This window comes from Vulpes lagopus, chromosome 17 (assembly GCF_018345385.1).
Source record: "Vulpes lagopus strain Blue_001 chromosome 17, ASM1834538v1, whole genome shotgun sequence".
NCBI classification, from domain to species: Eukaryota; Metazoa; Chordata; class Mammalia; order Carnivora; family Canidae; genus Vulpes; species Vulpes lagopus.
The window spans coordinates 26,316,177-26,335,643 of record NC_054840.1 but is presented as its reverse complement, the minus strand read 5'-3'; the positions used below and the strand labels follow the sequence as shown (position 1 = coordinate 26,335,643).

Sequence of the window (19,467 nt, the reverse complement as noted above, 5' to 3'; positions counted from 1 at the left end):
AACATTTAGGACTTTAGTATATCTGGAATTGATTTTTTTTCTATAGAATAAGGAATTTACTATATTCTCTCCCATATGGAAAGTTATTTGTCCTAGTGCTTTTTTTTGAATGAGCTATCTTTTCACCACTAATGGATATTGTTTGCTTTCTCTGTGATATTACCAGCATTCTCTCTCACATATCGTGTTCTTTTCCTAGGTTCTGTATTCAGTTTCATTCACCTGTTGATCTGGTGCACCAAAAATGCACTGTCTTTTTTATTAATTTTTTAATTTTAATTTCCAGTGTAGTTAACATACAGTGTTATTACTAGTTTCAGGTGTACAATATAGGGATTCAGTAATTTTATACATACTCAGTGCTCATCATGATAAGTATACTCTTAATCCCCTTCACTTATTTTACCCATCCTCCTCCTCCACCCCCTCTGGTAACCATCAGTGTGTTCTTTATAGTTAAGACTGTTTCTTAGTTAGGCTCTTTCTCCTTTTTTTCCCTTTGTTCATTTGTTTTGTTTCTTAAGTGAGATCATATGGTATTTGTCTTTCTATGACTGGCTTATTTTGCTTCACCTTATACTTGCTGATATTATACTTGCATTATACTTGTTGCAAATGCCAAGATTGCATTCTTTGTTAATGGTTGAGTGATTATTTTCCATTGTCTATATATAACACATCATCTTTTTAAAATTTTTTTAATTGGAGTTCAGTTATAACACATCATCTTTACCCATTTATCAACAGATACTTGGGTTGCTCCCATAATTTGCCTACTGTAAATAATGCTACTCTAAACATAAGGGTACATGTATCCCTATGAATTAGAGTTTTTGTATTTTTGGTGTGAATACCCAATAGTACAATTACTGGATCATAGGATAGTTCTATTTTTAATTTTTTGAGGAACCTTCATAATGTTTTCCATAGTGGGTGCACCAGTTGGCACTCTCACCAACAGTGCACAAGGGTTCCCATTTCTCCACATCCTCTGCAACACCTTTTGTTTCTTGTGTTTTTTATTTTAGTCATTCTGATAGGTGTGAGTTGATATCACATTGTAGTTTTGATTTGCATTACCCTGACGACGAGTGATGTTGAGCATCTTTTCATGTATCTGTTGACCATCTGTATTTCTTCTTTGAAGAAATATCTATTCATGTCTTCTGCCCATTTTTAATTGGATCATTAGTTTTATGGATGTTGAGTTATATAAGTTCTTTATATACTATAACCCTTTACCAGATAAGTCATTTGCAAATATCTTCTTCCATTCAGTGGGTGTCTTAGTTTTGTTGATTGTTTCCTTTGCCGTGCAGAAGCTTTTCATTTTGATGTCCCAATGTTTATTTTTACTTTTATTTCCTTTACCTTTGGAGACATACCTAGAAAAAAGTTGTTACATCCCATGTTGGAGAAATTACTGCCTTTTCTGTCTTCTAGAATGTTTATAGTTTTAGGTGTCACAGTTAGGTCCTTAATCCATTTTGAACTTATCTCTGTATATGTTATAAGCCAGCGGTCCAGTTTCATTCTTTTGCACGTAGCCATCCAGTTTTCCCAACACCGTTTGTTGAAGATGCTGTCTTTTCTCCATTGCAAATTTTTACTCCTTTGTTAAAAATTAATTGATCATATAAACATGGGTTTATTTCTGAGCTTTCTATTCCATTGATCTATGAGCCTATTTTTGTGCCAGTACAATATTTTTTTGATTACTACAGCTTTGTAGTGTAACTTGAAATCTGGAATTCAGATACCTCCAGCTTTGTTTTTCTTTTTTAAGATTGTTTTGGCTGTTGGAGTCTTCTGTGGTTCCATACAAATTTTAGGATCATTTGTTCTAGTTTTGTGAAAAATGTTGTTGGTATTTTGATGGGAGTGTATTAAATCTGTAGATTGCTTTGCGTAGTATGGACATTTTGACAATATTTGTCAAGTCCATTTGTCTTCCAGTCCTTGAGAATGGAGTATTTTTCTACTTCTTTGTGTTGTCTTAATATCTTTTATCAGTCTTTCACAGTTTTCAAAGAAGACTTTCACCTCTTTCCAAGGTAATTTATTATCTTCGACACAGTTGTGAATGGGATTACTTCCTTGATTTCTCTTCATTATTAGTGCATAAAAATGCCACGAATTTCTATACGTTGATTTTGTATCCTGTGACCTTAGTTAAGAATTCATTTATCAGTTCTAGTACTCTTTTAGTGGACTCTTTAGGGTTTTCCTTATATAATATAACATCTGCAAATAGTGAAAGTTTTACTTTCTCTTTACCAATTTGGATGCCTTTTGTCTGATTGCTGTGGCTTGGACTTCCAGTACTATCTGAAATTCAATACTATGTTAAATAACAGGGCTGAGTGTAGACATCCTGTCTTGTTGCTGATCCTAGGGAAACATTCTCATTTTTTCCCCACTGAACATGATGTTAGCTGTGGGGTTTATATATATGTACTTTGTCGTGTTCAAGTATGTTCCCTTTAATCTTACTTTGTTACGGATTTTTACCATGAATGGATGTCGTACTTTGTCAAATGCTTTTTCTGCATCTCTTGAAATGATCATATAATTTTTTCCCTTCTTTGATTGATGTGATATAGCACATTGATTTTTGAATTTTGGATCACACTTGCATCCCAGGGATAAGTTCCACTGATTTTGATGAATAATTTTTTAATGTATCATCGGATTTGGTTTGCTAATAGTTTGTTGAGGATTCTTGCATCTATGTTCATCAGAGATATTGGCCTGTAGTTCTCTCTTTCTGTACTGTCTTTATCTGGTTTTGGTATCAGAGTAATGCTGGCTTCATAGAATGAATTAGGAACTTTTTCTTCTTCTGTTTTTTGGACTAGTTTTAGAATAGGTGTTATCTCCTCCTTAAATATTTGGTGGAATTCACCTGTGAAACCATCTGCTCCAGAACATTTGTTTATTGGGAGTTTTTTTTATTATTGATTGAATTTCACTGCTGGTAATAGGTCTGTTCAAATTTTCTCTCTCTTCCTGATTCAATTTTAGGAGGTTATATGTTTCTAGGGGATCTATCCATTTCTTCTATGTTGTCCAATTTGTTGGCATATAATTTTTTATAATATTCTGTTATAGAATATTGTATTTGTATTTCTATGGTGTCAGTTGTTATTTCTCCCCTTTCCTTTCTATGTATTGTGTCCTGTCTCTCTCTCTCTCTCTCTCTCTCTCTCTCTCTCCTCTCTCTCTTTTTGATGAGTCTGGTTAAAGGTTTATCAATGTTTTGATCCTTTCAGAGAACTAGCTCCTGATTTTGTTGATCTCTTTTATTTTTATTATTATTATTATTTTTAAGTTTCAATTTCATTTATTTCTGCTCTAATCTTTATTATTTCTTTCCTTCTGGTAGTTTTGGGTTTTGTTTGTTTTGGAATCTTTAGGTGTAAAGTTAGGTTATATATTTGGGATTTTTCTTGCTTCTTTATGTAGGCCTGTTATTGCTATAAACTTCTCTCTTAGATAGCTTTTGCTGCATCCCAAAGATTTTGGGCCATTGTGTTTTTATTTTCATTTGTCTCCATGTATTTTTTTATTTCCTCTGACTTCTTGGTTGACCCCTTCATTGTTTAGTAGCATGTTATTTAACCTCCATTTATTTGTGTGCTTTCTAGGTTTTTTCTTGTGGTTGATTTCTAGTTTCATAGCATTATGGTCAGAAAAGATGTATGGTATGGCTTTGATCTTTTTAAATTTGTTTAGACTTGTTCTGTGGCCTAATATGTGATCTATTCTGGAGAATGTTCCATGTGCACTTGAAAAGAATGTGTATTCAGAGCAACATATTGTTCTGAATATATCTGTTAGATCCATCTGACCTAATGTGTCATTCAAAGCCAACAAGTTTCCTGGTTGATTTTGTTTTGATCATCTATCCATTGATGTAAGTGGGGTGTTATGCAGTGTCTTAATTATAATATTTTTATAAGTCTTGACATCTGGCTGAGCAGTCCTTTTTTTTCTTTCAGAATTGCATTAATCTTTACTCTTCCATATGCTGTTTATAATCAGATTGTCTAATTCTGTGGAGAATCTTTCTAGGATTTTGATTGGCTTTGTATTGAATTTGATAAATTTCTTTTCATATTTTTATTCTAGATGAAGTAGAAGCTATGGATTGTATTTTATTATTTTCTACCTATGCCTGTATATTGAGTATCTCTATGCACCTACAAATAATATAGGGATTTGAGTTTTAACTCCAGTATTTCTTCTCTCACCTTCCACAATACTATTATGTAATATTATGTAATAGTTTAATTCTCTTTTTCCCTTTTACCAGCTTTGTTAAAACTTAACTCACATACCATACAGTTTACCCATTTAAGTATTCAGTTTTTTTAGTATACTCCTAGAATTGTGCAGCCACCACCACATTTCATTGTTAGAACATTTTTATACCCCCTAAAAGAAACTCTCTGCCAACCAACTTACACTTTCCATTCCCCTAGACTTCTAGTCTCCAGCCCTAATCACTAATCTACTTTCCACCTCTTATCAGTTTACCTGCTGTGGACATTTCATGGAAATGGCATCATATAGTATTTGGTATTTTGTGACTGTTTTCTAGCATAATATTTCACCTAGCATAATGTTTTCAAGGATCAACCATGTCATAGCATGTATCAGTAATTCATTCCTTTTTATTGTCAAATAATAATCCATTATATGGATATACCACGTTTTGTTTATATGTTCATCAGTTAGTGAACATTTAGTTTGTTTCCACCTTTTGACTATTGCATAGAACACTGCTTTGACCACTGATGTACAAGTCTTTGTGTCCCTGTATATTTTCATTTCTCTTGACTGTATACCTAAAGAGTAGAATTATTGGGTCATATGGTAACTCCGTCTTTAACTTTGTGAAGAATTGCCAAACTGTTTTTCAGAGTGGCTGCACCATTTTACGTTCCTACCAGCAATGTATAAGGGTTCCAGTGTCTTATATCCTTGTCAACACTTAGTTTTGTCTTTTTAATTATAGTTATTCTGGTGGGAATGAACATCATTGTGGTTTGGTTTAAATTTTGCTAATAACTAATGATCTCAAACATCTTTACATGTCCATATTAGCCTTTTCTGGAAAAATGCCTATTCAGATCTTTTTGTCCACTAAAAATTTTTTTAATGAGTTGTAAGAATTTTTTGTATTCTGGATACATGATCCTTAGTAGATATATGACTTGCAAATATTTTTTTCCCATAATGTATGTCCTAGTTCTTCTCAAAACATTTTCTAAATTTTTGGCAGTTACTCATTTTTTACAAAGATTTAGTGATTTCTTTTACTCACCATTGTTTATTGCATAGCACCTCATCTCCCTGTGTTTACTTTTATTTTTAATAAGAGATCTTTTAGTAATTTTTTTTTCTTTTAGTAATTTTTAAGCAAGGGTTTAGAGGGGTGATCTGTTTTAGTTTTAATGTCTTTATTTTGTAGTTACTATTGAACACTAATTAGGTAGATAAGAATTCTAGATTAACATGTACTTTCACTCAACATATTGAAGATACTACTTATTCCATTCCTTTCGACATTTATAAATGCTGGTATAATATATGTTTTTAACCTAATTGTCATTACTGTTGGTAATCTGTGTCACATTGATTTTAAGATTTATCTCTTTGTCCTTGATATTTTGCAATTTTATTTTGCAATTTTATTTTGCTATATCTATCATTTTTTTCATGCTTTTCCTGCTCTGCACTTGTGTCTACTTTCAGTCTCAAGGCTTATATTACTATGACTCAGAAAAATTTTCAGCCTTTTTTCTTCCTTTAACTATTGCTTCTCAACCTGAGTATTTCTCAGTCTAAGAACTCTTACTTGATACTAACCTGTCTTCTGTGTAATAATAGCCTTAACTTCTTTTTCATATTTTTCATCTATTTTCTCTGTGCTGCTTTCACTTTAAATTCCTTAGTTCTAGCTTCCAGTTCACTAATTCTCTCGCCTGTGTCCAGTCGAGAGTTCATCCTGTCCTCAGATATTTAATCTAAATGATTGGTTTTTATTTCCAGAATTTATTGGACCTCTTTCAATTTCATCTGTTCTTGATGCATATCTGCTTGATTTTTCTCAGAATATTTTCTTTTTTTTAAAAAAAATAGATATTATCTCTTTGGAGGTCTTATACATATCTAAAGGTACAAAGCTCTTTTCAACTTCCTTTCAATTGAACCTGACTCTAGGACCCAGGTACAAAGGGGTGCTATTAATCCATATCATGCCGTAGGAGCTGAACTTCAAGCTGCCTATTTCCAGATACAGAATCCCAAAGGCTCAGCCCCTGAGTGTAGAAATGGTTGTCTTATTTTAACCCTAGCTACATCTTCTTAATTAAAGAAAAGTATTTTATCCATGTTTTACTTTTGTGAGGAAAAGGGAAGAGCTCAAAATGTGGACTTTCCCAAGGTCAATAGCTAATAAATACCAGCGGCAAGACTTGAACCCAGAGAGTTTTTCCAGGGTGTTTATCAATGTAGAAGAATGTTAACAACAGCAGCAGTTTTCTCTGTATTTCTCATTCCCAATCCTGCCATCTTAAATCTGTTCAATGGTGAGGCAAGGCTAGAAAAGGAGTTAAGGGAAGATGGCTGGGGTACTCTGGAGTGACACGTTGTAGAGGAAAAGGAGAGATGTGATCAAGAGTTCCTGTAGTCATTCAGCAATGGCCATTCATAAGTTGACTTAATATTTTAGGTACCATAAAAAGTTAGGATTTGCATGTACCTGAATGTATAGCTTCTCCTGAAAATGTTATCTACCATAAATGCAATACCTATAAATTGGTTTTGAGCAACATGGCAAATTTTTTTGAGAGTTTTTCAAGTTTTTAATTTCCTTTTTGTCTTGAACCTTGGGAACTCAAAAACTTATTTTGAAGTTTGACAAATTTGTTGTGTTAAAACAGAAATTGGAATTGCTGAAAAAATATGTTATCCTTTTTAATAAAAGTTAATAAACTTTTATTACATCTGTAATGGAATTGTGCTATATACATTTAACTCTTCAGAAGGATGTATTTGATCATTTTCTATAGAGAAAAAAGTGAGTCAGTCATCTAATGAGTCACTGCTATTTCAGTCAAAATTTTACTCATTTTACTTGATATTTTGTTTCTCTTTTTTTGTGCTTATTAAGAGGCCTTATTTTTTCTAAATGAAATTTTATCCAGAACAGAGGCCCTGACTTCTATTTTGGTATTTCACTATACCAAGCATAGTACCTAGTATATAGTCAATGCTCGTAATATTTATAAATTGAATTTTTAAAAATTAAATTACAGGATAATGTAATAATGATATGCTAAGTAGCTTGGTATCTCAGAATATTCGGATATTTTACCTAAAATTTGGTTCAGTGCCTCCTATAGTATCAAGCACATTTTTCCCAATGAAAACATGTATAATATATTGGTATTCTAAGATTTTGCTTTGAAGAATTCTTTGTGATGAGTGCAGTTGGCAGATAAAGCTTAAGTAGTATATAGTCAGTTCAGATCTTAATCATCTGTTACCTAGGAAATTGTTTCTTCACTCTTGCATCTCCCGGACTACAAAGGAAATATAGATATTCTTGCTTATCTCAGTTCTCCACTGTGCTCTTTAATATACAAATTTGAAAAATGCTAACAAAGATGTGAAGGTATACTTGACTCTTTACTACTGAAAGACAGGGAAGTGATTCTCTAACGTGTGTTTTCCTATTGAAATTTAAACGTAAAGGCATTGGCCTCAAAGTAGATATGCAGGAGACCCTCTGACTTTGTGGCTCTAACTCTTTATGTAACCTTTTTTTAAAAAAAATATTTATTTATTCATGAGAATACACAAAGAGGAGAGAGAGAGAGAGGCAGAGACACAGGCAGAGAGAGAAGCAGACCCCATGCAGGGAGCCCGATGTGGGACTCGATCCCGGGTCTCCAGGATCACACCCTGGGCTGTAGGTGGCGCTAAACCGCTGAGCCACCGGGGCTGCCCTATTTATGTAACTTTAAAGGAAATTGGTGCAGTGCCCACCTGCCAGTGTTGATCAGCTCTTTTTCCAGCACCTATTTGCAGAATTTGAAAAAAAATACACTTAGGAATTTATTAGGAGACAGTGAAAGTAAAAATTCTTAAGTAATCAAAGATGCTTTTAACAATCTTGAAATGTCTCCTAGGCCATGCGTTCCCTAATGATGATGTTTCCTGTAAATTGAGATAAAATTGTCAATGATCTATGCAAAATGAGAAAAACTAGGCCAGTGTTGTATATCTATGGCCGTGGTGTGTGTGTGTGTGTGTGTGTGTGTTTGCTTGCTTGCTTGCTTGCTTGCTAAAATTTGTAGATGTACTTGTTTTTGTGAACTGTATTTTTCTTTTAAAAAATAAATCTTTTAATGTTAGAATAGTTTCAGATTTACAGAAAAGTTGCAAAGGTAATACTGAGAATTCCTGTAGATTCCCTTCACCCAGTTTCTCTTTTTTTACAGTAAGATTTTATTTATTTCAGAGACAAACACACATACACACACACACACCATGTGCGAGAGCCTGTGAGCCCAGGCAGGGACAGAGAAGCAGACTCCCCACTGAATATCAAATCAAGCCTGACAGACACAGGGCTTGATCTCAAGGAGTCTGAGATCATGACCTGAGCCAAAATCAAGAGCAGGATGCCCAACTGATTGAGCTTCACAAGTGCCCCAATTTCTCTTACTGTTAACATCTTATATTACTAGGCTACAGTTATACTAATGAGCCAATACATTACTATTAAACTCCATACTTTATTCAGATGTTGTTAGTTTTTCTTTCTTTTATTTTAAAAGATTTTGTTTATTCATGTGAGACATAAAGAGGCAGAGACATAGGCAGAGGGAGAAGCAGTCTCCTGCAGGGAGCCTGATACAGGACCCTGGGATCACTACCTGAGCTGGAGGTAGACACTCAACCACTGAACCACCCAGTCGTCCCAGATATTTTTAGTTTGTCACTAATATTCTTTTTCTTTGCTTCAAAATCCCATCTGGGATAACCTATTACACTTACCAATTCCTTGATCCTTCAGTAATTTTTTCTATAACTTTTCTGCCTCTTTATCAAATCTTTCATTTCAAACCTGAATGAATATATGATTCTTTTAAACTAAAAAAATTTTTTTCATTTGATCCAGCTATCGTTAATTACTATCCCCCACTTCCCCACTCTTCTCTTCACCCCCATTCAATCAATCCATTGTAGCCCTTTTAACTTTATTCAGACTATGTTGACAGAAGCCACCAATGATTTCCTAATTATTAAATTCAGCATTCTTTTTTTTTTTTTCTGTTCTCATCTCTTTTTACATCATATGAAATAATACCTTTTTGCAACTTCTTCCTGTGTTTCTGCCATACCAGTTCTCTGTTTTCCTTCCTGCCTGGTGCTCTTTCTCCTTTGCTTATTCCTTCTCTCCCACAGTATCTTAAGTAATAGCCTTAAGAATTCCATCTCTTGTCCTTATTCTCTTCTTCCTCTGTACACTCATAATAGGCAGTCTTATACATTTTTTTTAATTTTAACTATCATTATTATGCTTGTTGGGTTCCAATCTCAAGTCCAACTCTCTTTCCTGATATTTAAACAAAAATATCCAATTGCTTTCTACATATTTATATAGTGTGTCCCACATTGAAATCAGAAAATAATTGTATTCTGATGTTAAATACGAGTGTGGAAATAGGAAATTAGGTGATATCTAAGGTAAATAAGGCCTAAATCACTAACATTTTATCAGCTCCAAGTGGGTGGGGACTTAGTCATCTATTTTTATCATCAGTGGTCCTTAACTTATTGCAGAGCACATAGAAAGTGTTCAATAAATACTCTGAATGCTAAAGTAAATTCTTTTCATTACATGTAGAAGTCAAGATTTGCAGATCAGTACAATTTTAATATGCAGGGTAAATGAACTGCTTGCTTCCTTGAAGAACAGAAAATAGGCTAAAATAGTCTATAGTGTTTTTTCAAAAATACGTTCTTAGAATTATGTCATTTTGACCCAGTGTTGCTAAATAATAATTTCTCTGCTTAAAGTTTAATTTTTAAATTTTTGTAGCAATAGTTTTAAGATTTGCTGGGTCCTATTTGTTTAACCTTGTATAGACATGTTTTATTTTCTTCCGAAACAGGTTTCTTAGGTTCTCAGCATATAAGATTAACAAGACAATTACCGTTTTTCCACCTTGCTGTTTTCTTTTTATTTCAATTCTTGTCTAAATAGCTAAATAGGATTCACTTAGCATCTCTATTTCTTAACTTCAATATATTTTTTCTTATTTATAATTTTTTACTTAATACATTATCCTGTTAAAATCTGTACTTGGTAATCTTTGTTGTAGCTTCCTGGTATGAATACTGGCTATACTGTACTGCTCATGGTGAAAGCAGCAGCTTCTAACTTGAGGGATTCTGTTATAGACTCAAAACAGCGAATACTTGTAACTTATATTTTGGTCTTCCTAGTACCTAGTTGCTTTTCTACCCTATCAGACCCTAACAGGTATTTTATAAATGCTTCATCCCTTCTTCTCCTGTGATAAAATTTAAATATATAACCTGACTACACTAATAACTTCTTTTAAAAATCAACATCAAAACTGAAGTTGTTATATGAAGGAAAAACAAAGAAATACACTTATATTAAATAATATCTATTTCAGCATGTAAATATGCAGTCATCATTTCAGTAGACATAATAATCAGTTGTTATAATCATTGTGAATCCATGGCCACTAATGCAAACTGCTGAAAATATAGTGTAAAGACATTACCTTGGAGATACTGTGGATTCAGTTCTAGAGCACCACACACAAGTGATATATCACAGTGGAGTCAAATGAAGTTTTTGGTTTTGTAGTGCATATAAAGTAAAATTTACGTTTGTACTAGACTGTATTCTATCTCAACTTAAAAATAGTTTATTGCTAAAAATGCTAAACATTATCTCAGCTTTCAGCAAGTCATACTCTTTTTGCTGGTGGAAGGTCTTACCTGAATGTTGATGGCTACTGACTATGAAGGTGATGGTTTGTTAAAAGTTAGGGTGGCTGCACCAATTCTTGCCTAAATAACTAAATAGGATTCACCCTGTGTCTCTATTCTTTGACTTTGATATGCTTTTTCATGTTGTTTAGAATTTTGTGGCTGTGTCTTTGTGCTTGATAATTTTTAAATATTAAACTTTAGATACACTGTGTAAAAAAATGTTTTTTGATTGACTACACATCTCCAGCATAAGAGTTATAACTCCTTGCTTTTGATATTCTAAGGATCTATAAGCCATCTTCATTGCTCCTGCTGTGTATGATTGTGATGGGATGAGGAGAAGGCTCAGGAGTATTTGAGAAACTTGGGTAGAAATTTCTTTTTAGGGGCGCCTGGATGGCTCTGTTGGTTAAGTGTCTGACTCTTGATATCTGCCCAGATCATGATCTCAGGGTATTAAGATTCTCTCTCTCCCCGCTGCTCCTCCCTGACCCCTGCTTGCGTGTGTTCATGTGTGTGCATGTGTGCACGTGCGCAGGCTCTTTCTCTTCACTTAAAAAAAAAAAAGTAATTTATTTTTACCCATCTGTCTCTAATTTGAATATCACAGATTTACCAGTTTCACTCCTTGTGCAGTGTTCAACCTGATAAAACAACAGCAAAAAATCAAATTTAGGGTTTTTAGTCTATGATTTTAAAATTTGTTTGAAACCAGGACAGCCTCACACATTCATTTTTTATCATGACCCTGTTGCCATACATAGAAATCACCAGTCTAACAAACAAAAGACATTCATAATTATAATGGTTGAATTATATCCAAATAGGATTCTTCAAATCCATCAGAGAATTTCAAATGGATGAAATTGAATTTTTTTTGAAATTGGTATTTTTAATTGTGGTTTTATATATATATATATATATATATATATATATATATATATATACATTTTTTTTTACCATTAAACCCATTTTTAAGTCCACAGTTTTGTAGCATTAAGTACATTCACATTATTATGCAGCCATCATCACCATCTATGTCCTGAACTTTTTCATCTTCCCAGACTGAAACTTCATAACCATTGAACACATACTCCCTATTCCTCCAGTCACTAAACACCTGGCAAACTGAATTTGGCTATTTCTTATAAAGGACGAATCATATGGGGTCCCTGGGTGTCTCAGTAGGTTAAGTGACTCTTGATTTTGACTCAAGTGATGGGATTGAGCCCTGCTTTGGGCTCCCTGCTAAGCAGGGCACTCTTTCCTCTCTCTCTCTCTCTCTGCCCTTTTACCTACTTGTGCATGTGCTTGCACTCTCTCTTTCTCTCAAATGTATGGTGAAAAAAATAAATAAAGGAATCATACAATATTTTTCTTTCATGACAGGCTTATTTCACTTAGCATAATGTCTTTCAGGAATATCCGTGTTGTACATTGTGCCAGAATTTCCTTTTTTAAGGCTGAATGATAGCTCATTGCATGTATATGCCATATTTTTATCCATTCATCTGTTGATGAATGCTTGTGTTGCTTCCATCTTTTGGCTATTGTGAATAATACTGCCTTGAACATAGGTGTATAAATATCTGTTCAAGTCTCTGCTTTCATGTCTTTTGAGTATGTACCCAGAAGTGGAATTTATGGATCATATGATTATTCTGTGTTTACTCTTTTTGAAGAGTCTCCATATTTCCACAGAGGCTCTACCACTTTACATTCCCACTGCACTGGCGGTGCATAAGGATTCCAATTTCTCCACATCCTTGCAGTACTACTTGTTTTCTGTTTTTGTTTTTGTTTTGTTTTTTTTATGTTTTTCTGATAATAGCCATTCTAATGGGTGATGGGTGATATCTCATTGTGGTTGTGATTTGCATTTCCCTAGTAGAAGTTGGTTTCTTTGACATCCAGAAATTAACCCCAGCCAACTGTAAAGCTATAATAAATGGCTTTGATGAAAGTAATATAAATCTAGGAACAGCAGAGTGAAAAGCTTATTAGCCTCTCTTTTACTAGTAATGGTGGATTTCACTCTGCAAAATCACTTTTAAAGTTTTTCATTTTTCATTTAAATTCAATTTGGTAGAAAAGTTATTGTTAAAGATATTTAAAAATTAAACTTGGAACCTCAAAACTAGAGAATTTCGCTCATTCAATAAATATTTGTTAATTAATTGGCACATTCTGCTTTTAAGAATCTTTTAGTCTGGAGGAGGAGATTGATATAAAGGCAAGCAATTACTAGTCCATGTAATAAAATCCATAATGAGACTGTGTAAAAGGTTTGGTGGGCATAATAAATAACAAGTGTCTCCCTTTGTTCCTGGGGAAAAAGGAGTGCCAGGTAAAGCTCCACTGAGAAGGAAACTCTTAAGCTGAAACTTGAAGGATAAATAGGGTTTTTCTGGAGATGTATGTTGGAATGGAAATCAAGTTTGGGAAGGAATATCCTAACCTCTCAAAGAGGAGCTTCCTATAGTAAAGCATTGACAGGTGATTTGAGAATTTTAGACTCAAGGATCACTCCAAATTTTATATTTTATAGTTAGAAAGCCAGTCCTAACCACCCTTACAGTAAGCCAAAGTTCCTAGAAGCCCAGACTGGTATGATAATGGCAGACAACCTTAAGCCCTAAAATGAAAATTATTCAACATGAAACAAAAATATTTAATTTTTTTGTTTGATTACATCACAAGCATTTTAAGTTATTCTCTGTCACTTTCCTTTGTTCTGTTAACAGTGTAAAATTATCTTGCCCTTCCAGTATCTTCATATTGTATCTTTTATTTTTTTTAAGATTTTATTTATATATTCATGAGAGATATAGAGAGTGAGAGAGGCAGAGACAAAGGCAGAAGGAGAAGAAGGCTCCACGCAGGGAGCCTGATGTGGGACTCGATCCCTGGACCCCAGGATCATGCCTTGGGCTGAAGGCAGGCGCTAAACCACTGAGCCACCCAGGTATCCCCTAGATATCTTTTATTTAAAGTCTATGTCCAGTAAACAGTAATTCACAATTAAATTTATAGATTTGGTAAAATACATTAAGTCATTCTTCCCCAGTATCATATTTTTTGCTAGGCCATTTTCAGTGCCTTTATACATTGGATCATACATCCAACAAAAATTAGTTTCTGTCATACAATAAAGTGTGTGATATAAATAAAGCTTTATTCATTTATTTTAAAAACCGTGGTATTGCAATTTTGACTGAACCTTTTTTTTTTTTTTTTTTTAGTTTTGGTGGGGTTTTTGGTGTGTGGTTTGTTTTGAAACCTTTTCTTTTTTTTTTTTTTTTTTTTAAGATTTTATTTATTTATTCATGAGAGACGGAGAGAGAGGCAGAGACACAGGCAGAGGAAGAAGCAGGCTCTCTGCAGGAGCCCGATGCGATGCGGGACTTGATCCCCAACCCCCGGATCAGGCCCTGAGTCAAAGGCAGATGCTCAGCCACTAAGCCACCCAGGCGTAAACCTTTTCTTTATATTTTAAAAGAAAAGCCACCCAGGCGAAACCTTTTCTTTATATTTTAAAAGAAATAGATCACATAAGAGTAAGAAGCACAAATTTACATTGATCATTGTGAACTCTAAAGATGATGTTTTGTTAGTTACATTAAGAAAGTGTAACAATTTTAACTATAAGACTATGGTTTTAGTCTCTTGCTAGTGCTTTTATTCATAATGTTTGTATTTTTCATAAAATCTTTGAGATTCTAAGATTATGGAGAGGCTGGTATATTTGGTATGAAAATGTATAATGTGATTCATTCCAAGTACTGCGATGTGCCAAAGACTAACTTCTAAAAATTACAAAGCTGTTTGCTAGATTGATTTCCCTAGGTCTCAACAGTTTGTGGTTACAAAAGGAGTCTCTTTGGAATCCCTGGGTGGCTCAGTGGTTTAGTGCCTGCCTTTGGCCCAGGCCATGATCCTGGAGTCCCGGGATCGAGTCCCACATTGGGCTTGCTGCATGGAGCCTGCTTCTCTCTCTGCCTGTGTCTCTGCCTCCCTCTCTCTGTGTCTCTCATGAATAAATAAATAAAATCTTTTTTTTTTTTTTAAAGGAGTCTCTTTGAAACCAATCCCATGTGTTGTCAGTTCTTCCCCAAGAAGCCATCCTGAGATTTTTTTTCCACCTTACCCACTTTTTTTTTTATGCCTGTGACTTTAACATATACTCACAAATCCAGACTGAAAAGAGGTTTTGAATTTCATACTTTTATAGAACATGAGAGTTTTTTATTTTTAAATAGTTTAAATTTGTGTGCTTCCAAAGCGTAGATGCTATTTTTTAGTAGGAATTAAAATAGAATCAGGGTGATTAGAAAAGCATTAATCTATCTCAGTTTCTTTGCTCAGGGCAAGATGAAATCAGAGGGAAATGGAGCAGGCTAGCATTAAGGGGCGGAAGGTGTGAATGGGTAGTCTGAGATGACAACAGAAAATGTAATGTGTGCCAACCCTGGCATGTAGCCTTGACCTAGTGATTAGGAAGTTCAGACTGTACTTCTTTCTCAGTGCTATGAATTGTGGTGAAATGCTTGCTAGAAAAGTGTGGAACTGTACTTTAACCTCATACTAACAGTATAGTTATACATGTTAATTTTGATAACATGTTTGTTTTGACTCCTTTTAAAAAGAGTAGAGATGTTATTGAAACATAAAGATTCTCTTGTGTTTTTAAAATCTGCAATATAGAGATGGAGAACTGATTATAGAGCAAGACTTTAGGTAAGTGGTTTTAAGCTTTTTTTATTTAAATTCAATTAGTCAACATATAGTACATCATTAGTTTCAGATGTAGTTTTCAGTAATTCATCAGTTTTGTATAACACTCAGTGCTCATCACATCACGTGTCCTTCTTAATGTCCATCACCCAGTTACCCCATTCCCCACCCACCTTCCTCCCCTTCAGCAACCTTCAGTTTGTGTCCCAGACTTAAGAGTCTCTCATGGTTTGTCTCCCTCTCTGATTTTTTCCCATTCAGTTTCCCCTCCTTCTGTTACAGTCCTCTGCACTATTTCATAAATTCTGTATAGCAATGAAAGTATATGATAATTGTCTTTCTCCGATTGACTTATTTTACTTAGCATAGTACCCTCCAGTTCCATGCATGTCAATGTAAATGGTAGGTATTCATCCTTTCTGTTGGCTGAGTAATCTCACTCTCACCAGAAAAATGCACTTTTTGCACATTTGCATACATTTTCAGAGATTCATAGACCTGAAGCCCATTTATAGATCCTGCTATAAGTCACTCTCTTTATTTTGGGAAAGTTTTGTTCTTTTATTTTTATTGTTTGTGGTAGGCTTAATTTGTTGCAGAGAAGGTGATGCTAATGAACTGAAGTGTTAGAGGTTTTTTCCATAAAGGACATCTAGCTGTCCCTACACAACTAATATAAAATTTATACAGTCATAAATATAAGTATAAAATTTATTTTGTGTAGAAAAAATACACATACATATAGGCATACCATTGGTTATAAAATGATTGAATGAGATCAGGTGAATTAATTAACACCTGAAAAAACTGAAAATGTTTAAGTGGACAAAGGGAAACTTTGTCATTCTCCTTTTGGAATTATGTTAAATTATGATATTTTGGAATATAGTTATTCTGCATTTAAAATTCAGCTTAATTTAAAATTGATTTTATTTTTGAAATATTTCAATATATCCCCTTGAAATAATTGTAGAAATCTAAGAAGTTTCAAAACTTTAGTATGTGATTACTGGTATAGCCAATAGAAATGAATAGAGAAGGATGAGTATTTGCTTCCTAGAAGGCCATGAATGAGATGTTGTAATAGTAATGTATATAAGTAACATATATAACTTGGGGAAGTCTCTGTTTTGCTTTTTGTTTCTTAACTTTAGATGTAATAGTAATACATTCCGGTCTTGGTAGAATTTAGCAAAAAATAAAATTCTGCATCAGTGGTTCTCAGTCTCAATTGTCTTGACATCTTAAAGATTTACATATTGTTAGAGTGCTTAGGTGGATCAGTCATCTGACTCTTGGTTTTGGTTCAGGTTGTGATCTCCCAGTCATGAGATCAAGCTTTGTATTGGGCTCCACACAGAGCATGGAGCCTGTTTAAGATTCTCTTTGTCTCTCTCCCTCTGCGCCACCCTTCATGTGCACACAGATGCATGTGTGCTCTGTCTCTCTTTAAAGAAAAAAAAGATTTACATATTCTTTCAGAACCACAAATTTCTTTTTTCTTCTTTAATTTATCCCAAAACCTTACATACATGGTATGTAACTTGCTGTTCTTTTTACATGGTTACAGAGTGAATGTGGAATAAATATGCTTCGTGCGGTCTAATGTTCCAGTTACCTGTGTGTCTGTCCCTCTTGTAACTTTATGACCTTTATTGGCAAACTTCCAATGAACCCCTTTGAGAAATACAGCCATAGATTATAGCAGTAGCATGCAAACTCTTTGTCTATTCATTTATTTATGGAGTTGGAGCGTATTATAATTTACTTGAGTAATTAACAAGTCGCATGATTCTGCATGGATCAACATGGTACTTAAACTCAATAAATATTTGTTGAATGGATAAATGGTATATATCTTTAAGATGATTGCAATATTCTAGATAGAGCAATAAGTTCCACCTCCAATTTTGAGGCCTGCCTTATCCCCCCATGAATAATTATAAGGAACAATTGTGAAATGTTTAAAGGAGAATTTATGAGGAAGATAAATATGCATACCACATTTTATCTTTGAAGAAACTGATTTTGAAATCAGACACATAATGGCACATTCACATCCACAAAATGTGGTCATCACTATAAATAGCATAAACAAATAAAATGAAACTTCATGGTTTTTTTATGGAGCATACAAATGCATTTAATTTTCACAGTCTTGTACTAGCTGTTTTAAAACCACAAATAAGAGCAGTTAAAACCTAAACATAGCACTGTTAATATTCTGATGTACTAAACAAAATATACCTATAGGTAATATGGGAATTTCCACTGTCTATATGTATGTGCTTAATGGAAATTTTACTGGGATGCTAATAAGCATTGAATGTCAGTCACATCACTTAGTAGATTACTAAAGTAGAGTCCTTAATATCTACAAGTGGATCATTATATTAAGAATACCAACTTTAGTTAACTTTTTAATAATTTAGTAGCCATAGTAAATAGCTATTGACCACCATGAAAAAAAATGAAAATCTGAGAAATTTCAAATCATTACCAGATAGAAGCCCCCCAAAAGGCCTTGCTTTTGGTGGTTACTTTCAGCCTGTCAAAGTATCTCCAAGATCTGCCAAAGGAGTATTGAAGATTCACTTGCCACCTGAAAAGGGGAGAATACTGTGGGAATGGAGTAACAGTATTCTTGTTCCAGTGAAAACTTTTACACTGGATATCATTACTAAATGTACCTTGAGAGATGGTTTCCCAATTATCAGGCCAGAATTCTATATCCATAGTTCAGGAATTTGGTTGATAGTATGACTAGCACAAAGAGATGATTGTATGGAATGAATCTTTTTTTTTTTTTTTTTGTATGGAATGAATCTTAGCGAGACCCTATCCAATGCATTGTGAGTCCTGTGGGATCAAAGCTCTTTGAAACCCAAGTTGATCTGGGTGTGGAAGAAATAAAATAATAAGCTTTTGTCATCAAATATGGTAGGTGCTGACTAGGCCATTGCTACACAGGATTTCCATATCACTTAGTAGAAATCCATCTTAAGAAAGACATGGAACCCATGAGAATTAAATTTTGGCCTCAAATACTTGTGTAGATCCTCTGCATGATTTTTTCCCCCTTTGATAACATTTCTAACAGGGTATAGATTATTTTTCGTTACCAGATGTATTATCTAGTTAATTTATACTTGAAGATAATACACTAGTTTACCTGAGAAAGAAAAATATATATGGCGTAACTCTGCTAAGAATTAGATAGATTGAGCCTATATGCAGTTCAAGTCCAGTAATAATATGTACAATCTGATTAGTTAAATAAAACCACCCGTAAAGAATCATAACTAACCTTGTTGATCAATATTTTTCTTTCGCTTGGTCTTAGGGTTTTGACCCACCACATCAAAGTGACACAAGAACTATTTACATAGCCAACAGGTTTCCTCAGAATGGCCTTTACACACCTCAGAAATTTATAGATAACCGGATCATTTCATCTAAGGTAAGCATGAACACAATATTAAAACTATAGGTATGTTCCATTTTGTTTTAAAAAGTGATTTGTGTATTCTAGTATACATTTATATCCTTAATAATTCAAGGGAATTGTGGTTGGCAAATTTATCTTGACCAAAATTGTGAACTGTAGAATAAAAGGAGTTGCCAATTGCTAATACCAGATAACTAACATGCCAAAAATTATCCTTAGTTGCAATTAAACTGAGG

The 19,467-nt window shown here is 33.9% G+C and overlaps 1 protein-coding gene across 5 annotated transcripts in view; it reads left to right on the top strand.

Annotated features, from left to right (window-relative positions):
* ATP11B (ATPase phospholipid transporting 11B (putative)) overlaps positions 1-19,467 on the top strand; it is a 118,087-nt gene that overhangs the window by 7,212 nt on the left and 91,408 nt on the right. For all 5 annotated transcript variants that reach the window (XM_041731511.1, XM_041731510.1, XM_041731508.1 and 2 more), the window contains exon 2: positions 19,127-19,243. In XM_041731511.1, coding sequence (XP_041587445.1) covers positions 19,127-19,243 — 117 coding nt within the window. The remainder of the gene's footprint in view (positions 1-19,126; positions 19,244-19,467) is intronic.